At 44.2% G+C, this 17,369-nt stretch overlaps 1 protein-coding gene across 1 annotated transcript in view; it reads left to right on the forward strand.

Annotated features, from left to right (window-relative positions):
* The window catches only part of NSMAF (neutral sphingomyelinase activation associated factor), a 60,908-nt gene that overhangs the window by 17,629 nt on the left and 25,910 nt on the right, over nt 1-17,369 (forward strand). The window contains exons 11-21 of the mRNA XM_078613817.1: nt 343-414; nt 1,785-1,893; nt 7,845-8,021; nt 9,087-9,166; nt 10,390-10,483; nt 11,462-11,525; nt 12,290-12,341; nt 13,317-13,437; nt 14,061-14,192; nt 14,340-14,382; nt 15,908-16,083. Of these exons, the coding sequence (XP_078469943.1) occupies nt 343-414; nt 1,785-1,893; nt 7,845-8,021; nt 9,087-9,166; nt 10,390-10,483; nt 11,462-11,525; nt 12,290-12,341; nt 13,317-13,437; nt 14,061-14,192; nt 14,340-14,382; nt 15,908-16,083 (1,120 nt within the window). The remainder of the gene's footprint in view (nt 1-342; nt 415-1,784; nt 1,894-7,844; nt 8,022-9,086; nt 9,167-10,389; nt 10,484-11,461; nt 11,526-12,289; nt 12,342-13,316; nt 13,438-14,060; nt 14,193-14,339; nt 14,383-15,907; nt 16,084-17,369) is intronic.

Consider the following 17,369-nt stretch of genomic DNA (forward strand, 5'->3'; position numbering starts at 1 on the left):
TCAATGTGCTTCTGTGTCCACGTGGAATGCCCTTCCGATATTAGGGAACCACTGAAGCTGTGCACTCGTCTAGATTGAAAACGAAATTCTTTAGTGCTGCTCTTTGTGTTTTAGTTTGTTCTTCCCCGCACCTCCGATTTGGCATGGTTGGCTATGTACAGTGCGAAAGAAGTTCAACATTACATCTCGGTTAAAGATGAATTCACAGTCTTGTAAAAAAAATGTTACCGGGTTTGTAATGGAACGCGCTAACCACTCTCATTACCACTGCACCCCCCGCCACCTTTGACGTTGCTTTGTATTAAATCGCACAACTCTCGCTGGTGTGCCTTATACCCGCAGGACCCTGTCTTGAAGATTAAACTCAAGGAAATACGGAGAATCTTCAAGCGGCGACACGGGTTGAGGCCTGTGGTAAGCATAGATTTTTCTACCGCTGAGAAAACAACTTAGCGATTAGCTCCTTTTTTTTTTTCTTTAAGATCGTAAACCTTCGCTGCTTATTGTGCATTCAGCCAACAGCGCTGGCTGCCAACGATGTTATTGTTGCAGTAAAAATGGAATGACGTGAACTTTTTTTTAAAGGTTACTTTTGAAAATTGAGACGCGTCAGCACCTTGGGTAAAACAAGCCATGGAGGTAATTGGACTCGTTTCGATCAATAGGCTGCTACCCTGCAGACTTCGTCCAACAGCAGACGAGCCGGGTGAGGTCTGATTGGCAGGAAAAATAATGGTGTCCTTCGCTTATTTCCCCCGCTTAGGATATTTGAATGTTTTGTTTGCATGAGCCCACCAGGCAAAGGCGCACAATTTGTCCTTGAGGTTGTTCCGTTCAGCTGGTGAATTCGTTTTAACGTTGAGATTTGCTCAAGAGTTCAACCTTGATCTTGCTTTATGGTAATATCACCATGCAGCAGAGGTCGCAAACGGATTTTGATTCCTTACCCTTACCCGGCCGCACCAGGGTCGCAAACGGGTACCCTACCCGATACCCGGCTACCCGTACCCGGCCGGGTATCGGGTAGGGTACGGGTACCCGATTGCGACCTCTGGGATGAAGCCATGTTGCAGGCGCGGGTGGATTGATTCTAGGAACGTGAATTGTGAGAAGAGACAAGACGTTGGGAAATGAGTGACAAACGGAGACTCACCAGTGACTCACAGCCTACCTGTGCCCGGCCACACCAGGGTCGCAAACGGGTACCCGGCCGGGTATCGGGTACCCGATTGTGACCTCTGCCGTGCAGTGTTAAAGATGAGAAATGGAGAGATGGGCTTGAGGATCCGAGTGTTGAGCTGGCACCATTTGATATGCTGGGTTTCAACTGCCTGTTTATTAAACCATTTGGTGAGTTGATGGTTTCGGCTCAATGATTGGCCCCATTTAAAAAAACCCATCACATACCAGCTTTTGAGAATGTTGAAGTTTTTAATTTCCCTGTCACGTGGCAGTGGATTGACAAAGTGCCGTACGTGTACAAAATATTTAACTGCTTACCGAATCATAATAGTGCATGCATTGTGTGTTTTTTTTTTAGTTGCGGCTTGACTCAAATTTTGCGCCGTCTCAGATGAGTTTGGCTCAAAAAGCCATGCTCAACTTGCGTCGGCTCTGAGCATTGCCAGCCGTGTTCAGGATTTCCACAATTGCCCAGCAGATATTACATTTGCCTAATAGACATTCGGAGTTATGGATTGAATGTGCTTTTCGTTAATGACATTGTGTGACTTTCGTTGTCTGAAGCCTACGCATTTTTACCTATTCTCTCATTGGGCCCGCAGGGACTCGAGGTGTTTTGCACGGAGAAGGATTTTTGCTCCGACATCTACTTAAAGTTCTACCACAGCAACGACCGGGATGAAGTCTACTTTTACATCGCTTCCCAGCTTGGTAAGTTGTTGAACGGTGAGCACATTTTAGATGTCGTTAATTGCACCATCAACCAGGCCCCTTTACTGACCGACACTGACCACCCCACAGGCAGGTATGGCCACCCCCCCCCCCCCAATGAGTGACAGTGTGGGAGGAATCTACATTTCGGCAGTGGATTGATAAAGAACTGTAACTTATACAGGAAGGAACAATAGTTCCACACTGCTCACTAGGGATTGTCTGTCTGTCGTGCATAGCCACGCCCTCGAGTTGTATTTCATAGAGCGCTTCGGGCGGGCTCTGCACCACGTGACGCGCCGCCCCACACAGCTTGCGCCGCGTGACACGGATCGCACGAATGCGCTGTCCAACCAAGTTCCTACCTGCCCACTCCGAAGGAACGTGTGTACCCTTTCCGATGACGTACGTGTACATCAAACTTTATCGGTACCGAGGCTCCCACAAGGCCGTGCGGAAGGCGTGTGGTACAGGTTAACGCCAACTATCATAGAGTGGGGTGATCATGTCGCTACGCTTGCCTCTAAATAAAATGTAACGCCGCGCTGCTTGAGCGTTCTGAGATTCAGAGGTGAATGGGACCCCACCCTGCAACTTGCAGACGTTTCAGGACGAGAAAGGTTTAAGTGGCTGGCAACCTAGTGGACTAATACTGTGTGAACACGATCCGGGACCGCTGACATGCTGAGTTTGAATCCCGGTTTCACTTGGTCTAAGTTTTTTATTTTTTTTTTCATTCATCTTTGACAATCTAGATTGTATTTATGGCCATTCTTTATAATTCACACACCTGGTATGGTACGAATGGAAAGATAAGGAAGGCAATACTCATTCCAAATCGTGGGCAGCCGGGCATGGTCCGAGCGAGCAGCTCCCAATCAAAATAATCAAGAGTTTAAATCCAGGTCGAGGTTGGTCAACTCGATAAAATTTTCTTGCCGCCTATATATAATGTCGCATTAACTCAAGTTTTTTTTTCAAATGGGTAGACTGGCCCTTGCCATAAGAATATGGAATTTACACTGCAGATGATCACGGCTCGACACATGTTGAAGCGGAAACCACTTTATTTGTTAATTTGTATTCTGAATTATTGGCACAACTTCCCTGTCCTGTGCCAACTACTGCCAAATATCGCTTTCAGTTCCACTTGGATGAATTAGAATGTAAAGCGTTTCCCCAACTAAACAATTTTCGAGTTGTAATTGTATAACCTGCAGTATAAAGGTTGGCTGGAATACGTTTATTGTCACGTTGCTTCCTCATTGCACACAGCCTTTGCTCGGCTCGATAGTTCACGTGTCATCTCTACGCTTGTTGATGTGGTGGTGGCCTTCACTGGTTACCTGCACATGGGTGCGTAATATTGATATTGCATCGCATGAAGTCTGCCTTGGCACTTATGGGTCTGCTGCAGAGTCGTGTTCTTAGTTTGTAGGTACAGCAAAGTGTTTTATTTTCAGTAGTAATAGGTTTTTACCCTTTCAAATGGTACAAAAACTGACACCTTTTATACAAGGCATCATGTTTGCAATAACCACAACACAAGCAGTCAAAATGCAAACAAAAAGAAACAACTCTGATGATGATAATGATATGCACTGTCCTTGAAGTTGGCGTCATCTGGTCCAACACCAATGGAGACTAGGCTCTAAGAAAAGCTGTCTCGGGTGTGGACCAATCAACTTCAAGGATAGTGCATATCATTATCATCATCAGAGTTGTTTATTTTTGTTTGCATTTTGACTGCTTGTGTTGTGGTTATTGCAAACATGATGCCTTGTATAAAGGTGTCAGTTTTTATACCAGTTGAAAGGGTAAAAACCTATTACTATATTTTGCCACTGGTAAAGGAGGTCTCGGTGTTTTAATAATTTCACCACGATTCAGGAATTTGCTTGCTTAAAGCTTTGGAATTTATTCCAGACACTAAGCGCGAGAGAGTTATTTTATTAATAATGTGTAAGCCTAGACCAGCATTTGTTTTTGTTCCCAGTGGCAAGTGCTGCTTGTAGTTGGCCATGAAAATCGTTTCCACGTGATTTTGTTGGAACGGTTTGGGTTTGTGCTGGATTTTATGCCATTTTTAACCACTTTGATAATGAAGTGTTTCAATTGTGGATCCACTTGTGTCAAGAATGAAGCAATGTGGTGACTTGTAGCTGTGAAGTTCCATATATTTTATAGTGAAATGCGATGACCAATGCACACAGTGGGGTGGTGACCTCCGTAAAATTACTAAGCTCTGGTCTCTCTTCTTCTGATGCCAAGAAGTTGGTCAGCATTTTTTTTTTAATATAATCTAGAGTGGATTATTGCAAGGCTCTTATGGAATATTTCCAATGGTCTTGTCGTGGCAAAAATATGTATAAAATGCTGCTGCTATAATTCTTTACTTAAATCTGTAAATAAATTGGGACGCGTGCTCGCATTCCTCCAGTTATGGGCACCATTGGTACCTTTCGTATGAATTAATAGCAGCAAATTTCAAGATCTAATTTTAGATTTGTTATCCTCAATTGTCTGTTCAGATCCAGAGTGGATCTCGTCCCTTCCTCCTCTTAAAGGAGTGAAGGCGGCAGCAGCGGAGTATTTACGATGTGGCGGTCGATGCTTTGGGATCCCTTCGCCGCACTCTCAGGCTGCAGAATCTTTGATGCGCCATTTGTGCATCGGACGGCCGCATCGGCAGTCTCCTTTCCTGATTCGGTTGATGGTTGACCATTTGGCGGCGTGGAAGGTTGAAACCGGGAGGTTCAACCGGTAAGGTCGCTGTACTAGATGTTTATTTTATACGTCGGTCGCAGTCGAGACTTTTCAATCTTTCGCCTTCATTTTTTTAAATTGTGGCGTTGAGTGAGGCTGCTGTGATCCAGAAAGGGTGGTGTGATTTGAGGCGAACAGGCGGCACTGGGTTTATAGCCCAAACCGGTATTGGTACCGATTCAACGTTGCACTTTTAGCTTGTACACATACAGCCGTTTTGTTAATCCACTGCTGGATGATCGCGTCCTCGTGCGGTGTGTTTTGTGCGTTTTTTATTTAACTGTTACCGTGCTGATGAGTGAGGTTTGGGAGCACGTTATGTAGAGTGTACTGCTTGCAGCTTCTTGGTTATGGGTTGAGAAACAAGCCCTGGATTTTCTGACGTATTTTGGCCCCCATTTGTGAGTGACACCTTGCTACCAGAATCATTAGCTTTTACTGGACATCCATGAAAAATTCTAGATTTGAAGCTTTCGTGACTGCAAGGATTCATACTCTTAAAAGTAATAATTAATATTTTATTTCTATTATTACTTTTATTAATTTTAATTTCATTTTTTACCTACGTGACTTTACCGAAAAAACTAAGAGTATTAATCCATGAAAAATACTTTTTTATACCTCCCATCGGCTTCCTCCAGTATAAATATTCTGAGTGTGAATGCGTTTTGGCCTGGATTTTTCTCTGGGAAGCTCCTAACCCTCCACTCTCCCACATTCAATTTATATTACCCCCAGGTTATGAATAAACAAGGGATATGTTTGAATAACTATAGGTAACATGGGTACGAGGGAAACGTTAATTGAATTTTTTTTGCCACACTGCCCTTTGCTGAAAAGACTTCTGCGCATAGGTCTGATGCCTCCCTTTATGTTTTTCCCATATTCTAGTCGCCCTTTCAAGCACTATCCTGGCTCGAGTCCAGCTTTGCTTCTGCGACATGACAAGAATGAAATGATTTGGAATGGGTGCCGTGGTCGCGATGTTAACTACCTCGCCTGGTATGCAGGAAGGTCGTGGGTTCGATCCCAACCCTGAAGCCTGCTGTATATTTGGAGTTTGCATGTTTGCCCCATGTTCACGTGGATTTTTTTTTCTCCCGGGTTCTCCGTTTTCCCTTAATGTTTAAAATGAACAACCGTTTAGAGTATTTGGCTGCTATATTCTTAGGTGTTTTTTCGGTAAAGTCATGTAGGTAAAAACATTAAAAAAGTAAAATAAAATAAAAATCACGACGTTTCGGAGGCAACACAAGCTTCCGTCTTCAGGTGGTACCGTCACAGCCACGACAGCTGTATCAAGTAAATGAGAGATTGCAGGAGCTACCACTCCGTTTATATAATGGTTGGAGAAGGTGGTGGGGCAAGGGCCGCATACTTTTTATCAGTCCCTCCAGAAAAACGCGATTATGCGATCGCAAGATTTCACGCAAAATCAGCCAAAGTCCGCATATTTATGCGGACTTTGGCGCGTTTTTTCAAATACGCCGCACTTTCGCCGCATAAATTGCAGATTTCCGCGCGCAAAATATGCGGGCTTGCATGATTTCATAATCCCTGCATTTTCGTTGCAAAAAGTCACATATATCTTAACAGAAAGTTGAAAAATGTTGCATTTACTTCACACAAGCGCAGCCATTTCCCCTGTTGCCATGGGAACGTTATAAAGTGACGTCACTCATTACGCGACATCATTGAAAAGCTGCAAACCCCGCGATGCCAATGAAACCATGATGAAGCCCGCAAATCTTTCTCATTTGCCAACAAACATAAGCGCAAAAGACCGCGCAAAGCAGTACCCCAGTGTTACATGACAGTGGGGGCAAATTATTTTGCATAGCTACCTCTGTAAAACAGGAAGCACACATTTTATTTTTTTATATTTTATTTATTCATTTTTACAGAAGTTGTAGCATATTCATTTTGTAAAGCTACAGAACTTGTTCGACTCAATGTTTTGTAAGTTTGAGCCATCTGTTTGTTAAGGTCTGAAATAAAACAAGATGAGAACTTAAATATTCCCAGCACTTTCTGTGATGTAGTATGCTTACTTATCATAGGAAGTAATAAGAAATGACTCTTTACATTAAAGTAGTAGCCTAGTGAATAGGGTGTTGGGGGAATCACTTTTTTTTCTCTTTTTCATCAAACCGCAGTTTTTGCAAGTTCCCGCAATTTTTGCAAGTTCCCGCAATTTAATCGCATAAAATTGCATAAATATCCCGCATATTCCATCGCATTTTTTAAGAAAACGTGCCGCATAATCAACGATTTTTGCCCGCAACAATCACCAAAAAACTCCGCGTTTTTCTGGAGGGACTGTTTTATTAATATGGTAAAGTGAGGCTTAAGACTAAGAATAGACTGCATAACAAAGGTTGAGCCTTTGTTATGGAGAAGTGCGGTTTGTGACGCGACCTGGGACAAGGAGACCACCACTAAACATGGTAAAACTGTAATGGTTGTCTGTCAAATAAGATTGGCAAATAAGTGTAGTTAAATCTTTTTTGCATGGTTAATCACATCTTTCCAATGATTACTCAGTTTGCAACCGTCATCACAGTTGAAATTATGTCTGTGTTTGTTTATTTGTATGGCTTCGTGTACAAACCTTTGATGGTAGCCAGGAGGTTTGCAGAGAACCTTGGTCTCGGAAAATAAAATTTCTTTTTTATTTTATTTTACTTTTTTAATGTTTTTACCTACGTGACTTTACCGAAAAAACCTAAGAATATGAATCATTGCAGTCACGAAAGCTTCAAATCTAGAATTATTTGGCTGCTATACATTTCAACGTGATGATAAACCAACTTCGTTGAGCTATAATTTGTGGCCAGGTCGCTTCTGAAAAAGAGCTATATATCTCAATGGGCCTTCCCGACCTGAAATAAAAATAGTTTAGTTTTATTTGCTGGTGATTTAGGTCACACAGCCCCTACTTTTTAGCTCGTATTTCCCATTTTGTTTTCAGTAGTGGTGGCTGGGCTGAGACCATCAACTCGCTCTCTTGAGAACCCCATTTAAATCTCGGTCAGAAGCCTGGCGTCGAACGCAGGCACTGAGCAGTGCCGGTAGCCTGGTGCTTCGACCTCACCCACCCGGCAACCTCCTCGCAGTGGCGCTGAATGGCGCTGTCGTTTTTAAGTACATCTTTCCCCCCCCCCCCTCCCCCTTTTTCTTTTCAGACAACCACATAGTGGAGCACACAGCAGAGAGCTTCATGATGCAGTGGCAGAGAGGCCTCATCTCCAACTACGACTACCTGCTGCACCTCAACAACCTTGCCGACCGCAGCTGCAACGACCTGTCCCAATACCCCGTCTTCCCATGGGTCCTCAACGAATATAGCAGCCAGGAACTGGGTAAGGCCGTCGATGTCGCTCGCCGTTGGAAGGGCGATTTGATCTTTTTTTTCCCCCTACCCACAGGTGTGGAATGTGTGATGCCTTTACCATTCCATGCATCATCACGAATTTGGGGTAAAAATTATATTATAGATTAATTGTAATTAATGGTAGTGTAAGTCATCTCTCGTATGGCTGATGTACATGCAAATAAATGGATTTGCTCTTCAACACACCGGTGTGCTGTACTAGTAACGAAATGGCACGTTCTGTTTACATGACAAACCTTACTAGTTGGCTGTGTCGGGTGGTGGCCAGCTTTAACGACACTTTTATATTCACACAATCTAACCCAAAAAACCTAATATTATGGCTTTTCTATTTTCCACCCTTCCTTCTCCCCTTGTTGTCCTCCCCACTCGTACTGACGCCGCCTTTCCTGTCCCCCAACTCCACTCATCTCATTTCCCTCTTGATTTATTCCACGCATCGTCACCACCACCTCATTTTACGCACACATCCCGTCCACTCATCTCGTTTCATCTCGCCAACCATGTACTATAGTACAGCGTTTTGGTTAAGGCTTGAATGAAATGTATGATAAGATGCTTTGTAGGTGACCAGTACTGGGATTGTCATCTCCTAAAATGGCATTTGGGAAAAACAAGTGCAGCTCACAAGGTGCACTAGGAGCCGGTAATTGAAGAGACGTGTAAACACAACCTGGCCTTGCAGTGCGGCGTTGGATTGTGCAGAGATGCGGATATTTGAGAGCGAAAGACACTTCAAGTCTGTAAAGATTTGAGTTGTGGGAGGCATTAATTCGGCAGGGTTGATGATGACCTCGTGCAAAGCGCTCGTTGATGATTTGACAACTTCACCAAACGGAGAACCTTCCTGATTTTTAAACACAAGTATCGTAAGACTAATTGGAGCCATCCTAATTACTTTGATTGTTCATGTTGAGAACCAGAAGGCTGCAGGGCAAATTAGTTTAGTTTAATTGTCACTCCAACAGCGCTAACCATAGGACCACAGTGCAGATTATAATGAATACTTTTTCCTGCTGTGCGAATGTTCCAGACTTGAACAATCCGGAGTTTTACAGAGACTTGAGCAAGCCCATTGGTGCCCTGAATCTAGAACGGCTGGAGAGATTGCTGGTAAGTTTCTATCGCTCCCGTTTTGTCGGTCATCATTTGTGCATAATAATGTGCATCCCTTTTTGTCAATCGGTTGCTGGGTAAAGGCGAGGCCATGCCATGTTGATAACGGGGATTATTTGGCCATACGTCACCATGATGATCACTGCTGGTTGATGAAGGGGGATACAGGCTCTGAGACTGGTTCAGATCTTGCGCTATTGATGATGTTATCCGTGGCCGGGAATCAAACTTGCCAGGGGTTTGTGGTACAACATGTTAACTGCTTCTCCACTGCCTCCTCCATTGGAAACTTTACTATTTTACCAAATACTAAATATTGCTATTGTGTGAATTCACTTTTTTACATGCGAGATGCAAATCTCAAATGTTTCTTCGTTATATATGAATACAAATGTTGTAGTATTAAATTTACGTATTGACACCATGTCTTGGCAATATGGTTTCTGTATAAAATTGTACCTGGTCAGAATGTGTGTGTGTGTGTGTGTAATTTTATTTTTACTAATAACGATTTTGTGAATGTCTGTAGCCTGATGTTGAGACCAACCCAAGACGATATAGCCACAACATACTGGAGAGATAATACACTGCAAATGAGATGAGCAGTACAGATTGCATTCATGAGACCACAAATGAGACTGATAGTACAAACATACATATGGCAACCACAGGGGTTTAAATCTACATGGTATGTGGGTTAAATCTTGATAAACTTTTCGTGACTGCAGGAATTCCTATTCCAAGAATAGGTATGTGGGTTCTTCTACCACTTCATCCGCAAGTCCCATAATTGCTATTAAGTAGGGTTGTCACGAATAGCATTGTATGTAGGTTTGCCTTTTGTCACGCCGTACATAGCCAATCGTTCTGAGTGCAATAACATCACACCTTACACCGTGTGCTCTAATGTCGCAGTGTACACTGCACAGTGAGATCACAGCTTTCTCTACGCCGTGACTTCATAGCGTGTGCTCTGCCGTGCCTGACATTGCAGCTTCCGCTGACATGACTGACGACGCTGCGAACAATGACATCACAACTTACACTGCATGACATCACAACTTACCCGGTGGTCCGTGACATCGCATCGTACAACGTGACATTGCAGGATTATTGTAATTGCTCGGAGGTCGGGGAATTGTGAATTCTTGCTCAGCTGCTCATTAGCGCGATAAATAAATGTGTTTTTATCGATTTATAATTTTTGGTTGACATTGCAGGAACGATTCCGCGATATGCCCATGGAGCCAAAGTTTTTGTACGGCAGCCACTACTCATCCCCGGGCTATGTTCTCTTCTACCTTGTACGTGTGGGTGAGTAACGCAGTCGGTCGGTGTTTGGTTTTTAAATTTCATTTTTTTTGTTTTTCCCGTGCGGCGACAGGATCCTGCTGTCCAGTAAACAAAATTTATTTCAATAAACGTTCCCCTACTACCCATACCGCCTATAGTTATTCCAGAATGTTCCTTTTATTTATTCATAATCTGGGGTTATGTTAAATGGAACGTTGGGGGTTCATGCATTGTTGGTGAACTAGATTCTGAGCTGTGCACAGGAAACTCCAGGCTCCAACGCATTCCCACTCGAGCTCTCGTTCGGAAGTGGGGGAGGACATTTTTTGGACAAACCAATTGCTCGTTTATTAACCCATCCCTGAGATGTTATTTTAGCAGTACACGTTACATCGCCAGGCGGTGGTGGCTACGTTGCATGTGGTGGCGATGTTAACTACCTCGCCTGATATGGAGGAGGTCGTGGGTTTGATCTTGACATGAACGCCTGTATAGTTGGAGTTTGCGTGTGTATCTCGCCCCGTGGTCACGTGAAATTTTTCTCCCGGGTCCTCCGGTTTGTCTCTCCACATTTAGAAACATGTTTTTAGAGTATTTGGCTGCTATAAATTTCCACGTGATAATCCACTTGGAGCTAGAATTTTTTTTTTTTTTAAATCGCACTTCCATACTTTCGTTATTTATATTTAGTGACTTGCTTACTCCTTTTCACGCTGCAATTTTTTGTTTGCATTGTTGTTGTAACTCACTGACCTGCCCTGACTGGACTTCTGTGAAAATAAGCTTCATAGCTCATCGGATTCCTCCTCTAGTTTAAATAAAGCTTCTCCTTGTAATGGATATACACGTGACAATTTCTCATCCTGAAATGATACGGCTCCATCTCGTTATGCACAATCTCATCTCGCCGGTTCATCCCTGCAGTAGTCGCCCTGTCTTTGTGCCTGCGTGCGAATCTGTTTCATATATTCACTTTGAATTAAAACATTTTCCCTGCAGCGCCGGAACACATGCTGTGTCTACAGAACGGAAAGTTTGACCACGCAGACCGCATGTTTAACAGGTGAGATGCCTCCCGCACAAACGTTCTTTCTGCTTTTTTTTCATTAATCGCTCTCAATCGATGTTTGATTCTAAATCTAATTGATAGACCCATAGAAGTCTACTCCATGTGGATAGAGTACACTAAAGCCTTTTTTAATAGAATGGATTCACGTTTGTGCAAACATTTCAAATTTCAAGTCGTACGCAGCGGAGAGTGGGGCCGTGCTTCTATGCTGTTGTACAGCGGAGGACAACGTTGCACTGTACTACCATTCCTCCCAAAAGATGTGCACCCCACCTTCATCAGTCCACATTTGCCAATGTAGTGTAGTATGGTCAAATTGCTGCCCCCCCTGGCCCCTAACTGTGAGCCGCACTGGGAGGTGAGGCTATTATTTGGCCAGTGGCTTGACAAAAGGGATGTGCAATGTGTAATACTGATTTGTAACGGGTTCATATGGCGACTCCAGCCACCAGGGGCCACTATGAACAGCACCATTGTTGAATGATTCTTAAATGTAGTTGTGACCGTTCATGGAATAGCTGAGCAAGAATGGGGGGGGGGGGGGGGGTGGCGGAAGAGAGAATCATTAATCTCAGTTCTGCTCTGCATTCCATTATAATGTACTCACTTTTTATACTGTGTAATTAATTACACAACTTGCTTGCTAGGTAAGTTCCGCAATATATTTTTTAAAGAAAAATGTTTTTTCAAAAAATGGCCTGCCACTTCGTGGAACGCTGACTCATACCCAGCACGCTTGTGAAATTGAAATATTTTAGCATTGCAGACACTTGGAGAAACTGCTTGGAAGGTGTCACAGACTTCAAAGAGGTAAACAATGCATATTTTCACTTTACTCTCACCCCCAATTGCCATGCCTTTCACTCCTAACTGCTTGAGCTCTTTCATGTTTTGGCAATCCTCCTTTAAATTAATATCATGAAGTGTTCTTTTTTCGTGTAGGTGTGAGAAACTGGACTGGGATTGGTACCCCAGGGATTATTGGAACTTAAGTTGTAATTCACTTTGCCTTCCAATTTTTACCGTGCCCCTTTTTGCGATGAGCCACAACCAGAAGTGAAATGAATAATGCCAAGCCAATTGCAGGTTGAATTGTTTATCAAAGGACATTGGCTCGTCTTGCACAGTGACAGGCCAGAGAGGGTAGGGTCAAGCTAGTGATGCCAATCTCTTACTCCATTAGCATTCGTTGTAATTATTTCTCTGCCGTATGAAAGTCAAAGCTGCATTTTCATGTTCTTGCAAGCCCTTCATTAAATATTTGAAACAAATTAATGCACAATAATTAATATCAATGATGGGAGGTCTCTTCTCATGCCATGTCAGTCATGGGGTATTGCTCGATCATACTTCACCACGGCAGGTCCATGCAGTCACGTAGGTAAACAATAAAATTTAAAATTAATAAAAGTAAAATAAATAAATAAAAATCACGACGTTTCGGAGGCAACACAAGCTTCCGTCTTCAGGTGGAACCGTCACAGCACGATTTCTGTATCAAAAAAAAGCTCACGAAAGCTTCGAATCTAGCATTAGGTCCATGCAGGTTTACTAAATGAATGGGGCACCTCGGGCCATTTATGACATCGCTTGCCACTTGATGTTTAGCTCTGGCCGGGAAGCGCACTTCCGATTTTTTTTTTTTTTTTTTATCTCTGGCTGGATATCGAAAGTAAAAAGCGGCGCTCGAGCGTGCTTTCCTGCCCCCCCCCCCCCCCCGAAGTTCTTGATTCCCATCGAGGTTGTCGCCCGCCGACAATTGCATCCCTCTGCCTGTCCTTCCAGCTGATTCCCGAATTCTACGGGACTGACACAAGTTTCCTGAGGAATGTCCACAACCTGGACCTCGGCGTGCGACAGGGGGGACAAAGGAGCAACAATGTGGAGCTGCCTCCTTGGGCTAAAGGTGAAATGCGAGCTGCCTCCTCGCCCCATTTCGGTTTTGTCGGCTGTTGTACGCTCCAAGTTTAGAGGTTGGAGGTCAACGTATGCTCCCGCGCTTCCTCTCGACGCAAGCTCCCGTTGTGTTTGTCGCGTTGAACTGTCCCCCGTCCTTGACGCCGTTGTACCGCCACGTCCGTCTTTGTTTTCCCCTCGACTTCCTGCGCAGCTTCACTCGTGCCCGCAAATATAGCCATCTTCCTTCATCTGACGGATTGCGTTTGTCGTACGCCTCGTGTCCATTCGCCGTTGCTGCCCTGCCTTCTGCCCTCCCGAGTGTATTCGGCGCATATTTTTTCATGAGTGTAAGAAGATGTTATTTTGTCAATTCACTGGCTTAAAGAGTGTAATAGGTGACCCATTAACTCTCTCTGGCTTCTGTGCTATGAAGAATAGCCATTGTCTGAACTATAAATGTACATTTACATTTTTTAAGGCCACTGTTATTGACGAATGCAAATTTTTTTTGTCAACAATTGTGAACCACACGTTCAATTACAATCATTTACATTTGCGCATCGTGTCGGGATTGCAAGACTCAACCCTTCGTTCCTTCCCCCCCCCCCCCCCACCCATGCAACGACGCAGATGCGGCGGACTTCCTGGCAAAGCAGCGTGAGGCTCTGGAGAGCGCCCATGTCTCTGAGCACTTGCACCAGTGGATCGACCTCGTGTTCGGTTACAAGCAGCAGGGCAGTGAGGCCATCGCGGCGCACAACCGTGAGCGAAGAGGCGGTCTCTCTCTTCTCCCCCCCCCCCCCCACGCGCGGCAGTTGCAACACCGCATCGGTCGGACGGAAGTGGACATAACCCGCGAGTGCCACAGGTTGTAGCCTGGTAATGCCTTCCTGTGTTTTCTCATTGCAGTCTTCCATCCACTGACTTATGAAGGAGGAATCAACATCGAAGGGTACTTGCTCTTTCTCTTTTTTTTACTTGCGTCAAATTCTTCCGAGGGAGGTTTAATCTCGGCTACCGATCTAGACGCGCTTTATGTATCCGTCGCTGGCCGAACGGAATGTGTAAATCTGGATTGGATTGAAGGAAAATCTTAACATTCGTAGCCGTTTTTAGCTTGTCCTTCCGAAGCATCTCCGATTTTTGGAGCGGTTGGCAATGTTACGGTGCGAAAAAAGTTCTACATTCATAAATATCGGCGCTCGAATGTAATGTCCCTTCATGCAAACCGAGTGCATCGTAAGAACCAAGTGTTTTGACTCGGGCTCTCCTTGTGTGTTAGTGGCAGGTGTGTGTGCGCTAGTAAAGTTAATTTCAATCAATTGGTGCTTTTCTTTGGAATTTGACAGTAAATCTTACGGAGCACATGAACAATAAAATGCCGCCTGGCTCTCAAACTTCACACACGGTGAATACCTATGGCATTGCATTGGCGTAACGTAATTGGGTAATAAATATTAAACTGACCATATTGGGCACCGCTCTCTATTTTTAAGCATAGTCCTTGTGCATGCTGCCTCTGCATCGGCATGCACACTTTAATGCTGTCACATTCCTCAAATTGGACAGCTTTTGTGCTTGAACTAGACATTGTCGTCAAAATAATTTGCGGCCAAAGTCGAGCCGCGGCTGGATTAAGGCCCCCTCCCGATGTCGGCGCCGTCTGTCCTCCGCCGACTTGCGACGCAATTCTCCATTTTTCTCATGCATGCGAGGATCTCCACGGTGGTTGTCGGCGTCATTGTGTGTCCGTTTAGCTATTGTGTCGTGTCGTCCACCATCCCTTGCCGCATCGTGTCTTGCCGATGCTCGCTATTATTAACGGTCAATGCAGTGTCTATAATTCGCGTTTTGTTCACCGATCCAAGTGTTCGTTTTTTTTTTTTCAGCGTAATTCCAAGCATGCATCTTCCCCACGTTTTCAGTCGTAGGTGTAGTATCTATTTTCTCGTTTTTAAAGGACAGACTATAGAATTCCATTAACTGTTGCTAATATTGACCCTGTCGGTCAATTCACAATCTTTGCCGTTTTAATTTCCTACAACTTTAATTATTTGAATTTAGAATGAAATGTACGCACGCACGCACAAATGCCCGTTTTATTATTCAGTGTGCGCACATGCCTTAGTAATGCATGGTTAGGAAGACTTGGCTTCCTTTTCACACCTTCGATTCTGCAATACATTACACGCATGACAAAGCAGAGCATTTAAAAACAAACCGATTACTTGATTGTTGTGCCACATGCTCAAGTAATAATGAAAGTTGAGTTTCAGTTTCGTCGTTGTTGCCACTTGGAGGTTCCCGAATCACACATTGGGAAAATCTCCCGCGTCACTCAATGAAGATGTAACAGTTTTCCCATAGCCGTTTTCTTCGTCCCGCACTAAAATTGCTTATCGATTTTTTATTTTTTCCCTTGGAATCTCCACCCACTGCGCCCCCTCCGACCACACCACTCCCTGCCTCCTCTCCAGGGTTCGCGATGCCACGGACAAAATAGCGGTGCTGACCCAGATCCTGGAGTTCGGACAGACTCCGCTGCAGCTCTTCAAGACGCCGCACCCGCAGCGTCTCGCTCCGCGCTACCACAGCCACTCGGCCCGCTCGCCCTCCACTCCCAGCAGCCGTGGTGTGCCCTGGACCACCGTAGGTACGGCCCCGGCACCGCAGCCCGAAAAAGAGAGCAGAGGTCGGTGGATCGAAATTGGATTTTTACCAGTTTAACAACGAAAAACTTTCGACCAATATTATCCATAATATAGGTTTTGCGTCGGATGGAGCTGGTGGTAATCACCAGCGAAGCATCACGCTACTCGAATTGTAAAATGTTGTGGGTTTACTCTCCAACGCACCGGTGTGCTTGAAGTAGCAACTTATTGGCACGTATTGTTTACGTGCCCTTATTATAATTGGCTGTGTCGGGTGGTGGTGGGTTTTAATGAAACGTATATTTACGCGATATTTTATGCGTAGATTTTACAGATGTTATTTTTTGTCGGTTCCGTGATTTTGTAAGCACTTGGCAAAAGCAGCGGTAATTTTATTCGCGGGATATACTGTTCAAAGTGTGCTTGTTTGTTTTATTTAGTCGTTATTGTTACACTTGAGTACCCAGAAATGTGTCCGAGTTTCAAGACTCGTTTTCAGAAGTCTCATGCCAAGTTTGCACAGAATGGGGTGATGTTGGTGCTGTGATGTAATCCCAATTGAGTAATTTGTAGGTGATATTTGGCCAATATCAGTTACATTGTGTGTGTGTATTCGTGTGCGTGTTAATAACAATGACCTAATGTATGAGGTGGATGACTACTCAAGCGTGGCGATGATGATTGTGACGACAACAACTACCCACCAAAGTGTGACTGACTTTGGCTCGACTGAAATGAAGATGCAGATAAAAAATAATTCGGCAACGTTATTAGGGCTAGTAATGTGGTACGATGAAGAGCAAACGTGGGTCTTGGCTGAGCTGATAACAGGGTGGGGCGTTGAGAGGCGGAGGTTGAAATTGCATAACCCATCTCTCCAATATTTAATAACGGAGTGCACTCAATTTTTTCCTGCTTCAAGTCGACGAGACCAGAGCCATTGCTTTACGAAATCCACAGACCTAAGACTTGACCAACAGTCCTCTGGTTGCCATTGACTAAGATCATGACTGAAATAGAAAATAATTGTTGCTAAATTAACACCGAAATGTCACCTACATTTTTTTAATGTTAATAAAAGTAAGCGGGCTTGACGAGGACATTTCACGAGCGAGGATTATGGTTTGGAGGGGGGGGTCTAGACCAATAAGAATGGCTGCCAAAGGATGTAACGATGAAGTCTGCTCGTGGGTGGATTGTTTAGTCCATGAGAAGTGGCGTTAGCCTGAGGAGGCCTTCATTCAGCAGTGGCTTGATTTTATTAACTCCCTTTTTAATAATGAGTTGC

Source organism: Lampetra planeri, chromosome 42 (assembly GCF_965212315.1).
Source record: "Lampetra planeri chromosome 42, kcLamPlan1.2.h2, whole genome shotgun sequence".
NCBI classification, from domain to species: Eukaryota; Metazoa; Chordata; class Hyperoartia; order Petromyzontiformes; family Petromyzontidae; genus Lampetra; species Lampetra planeri.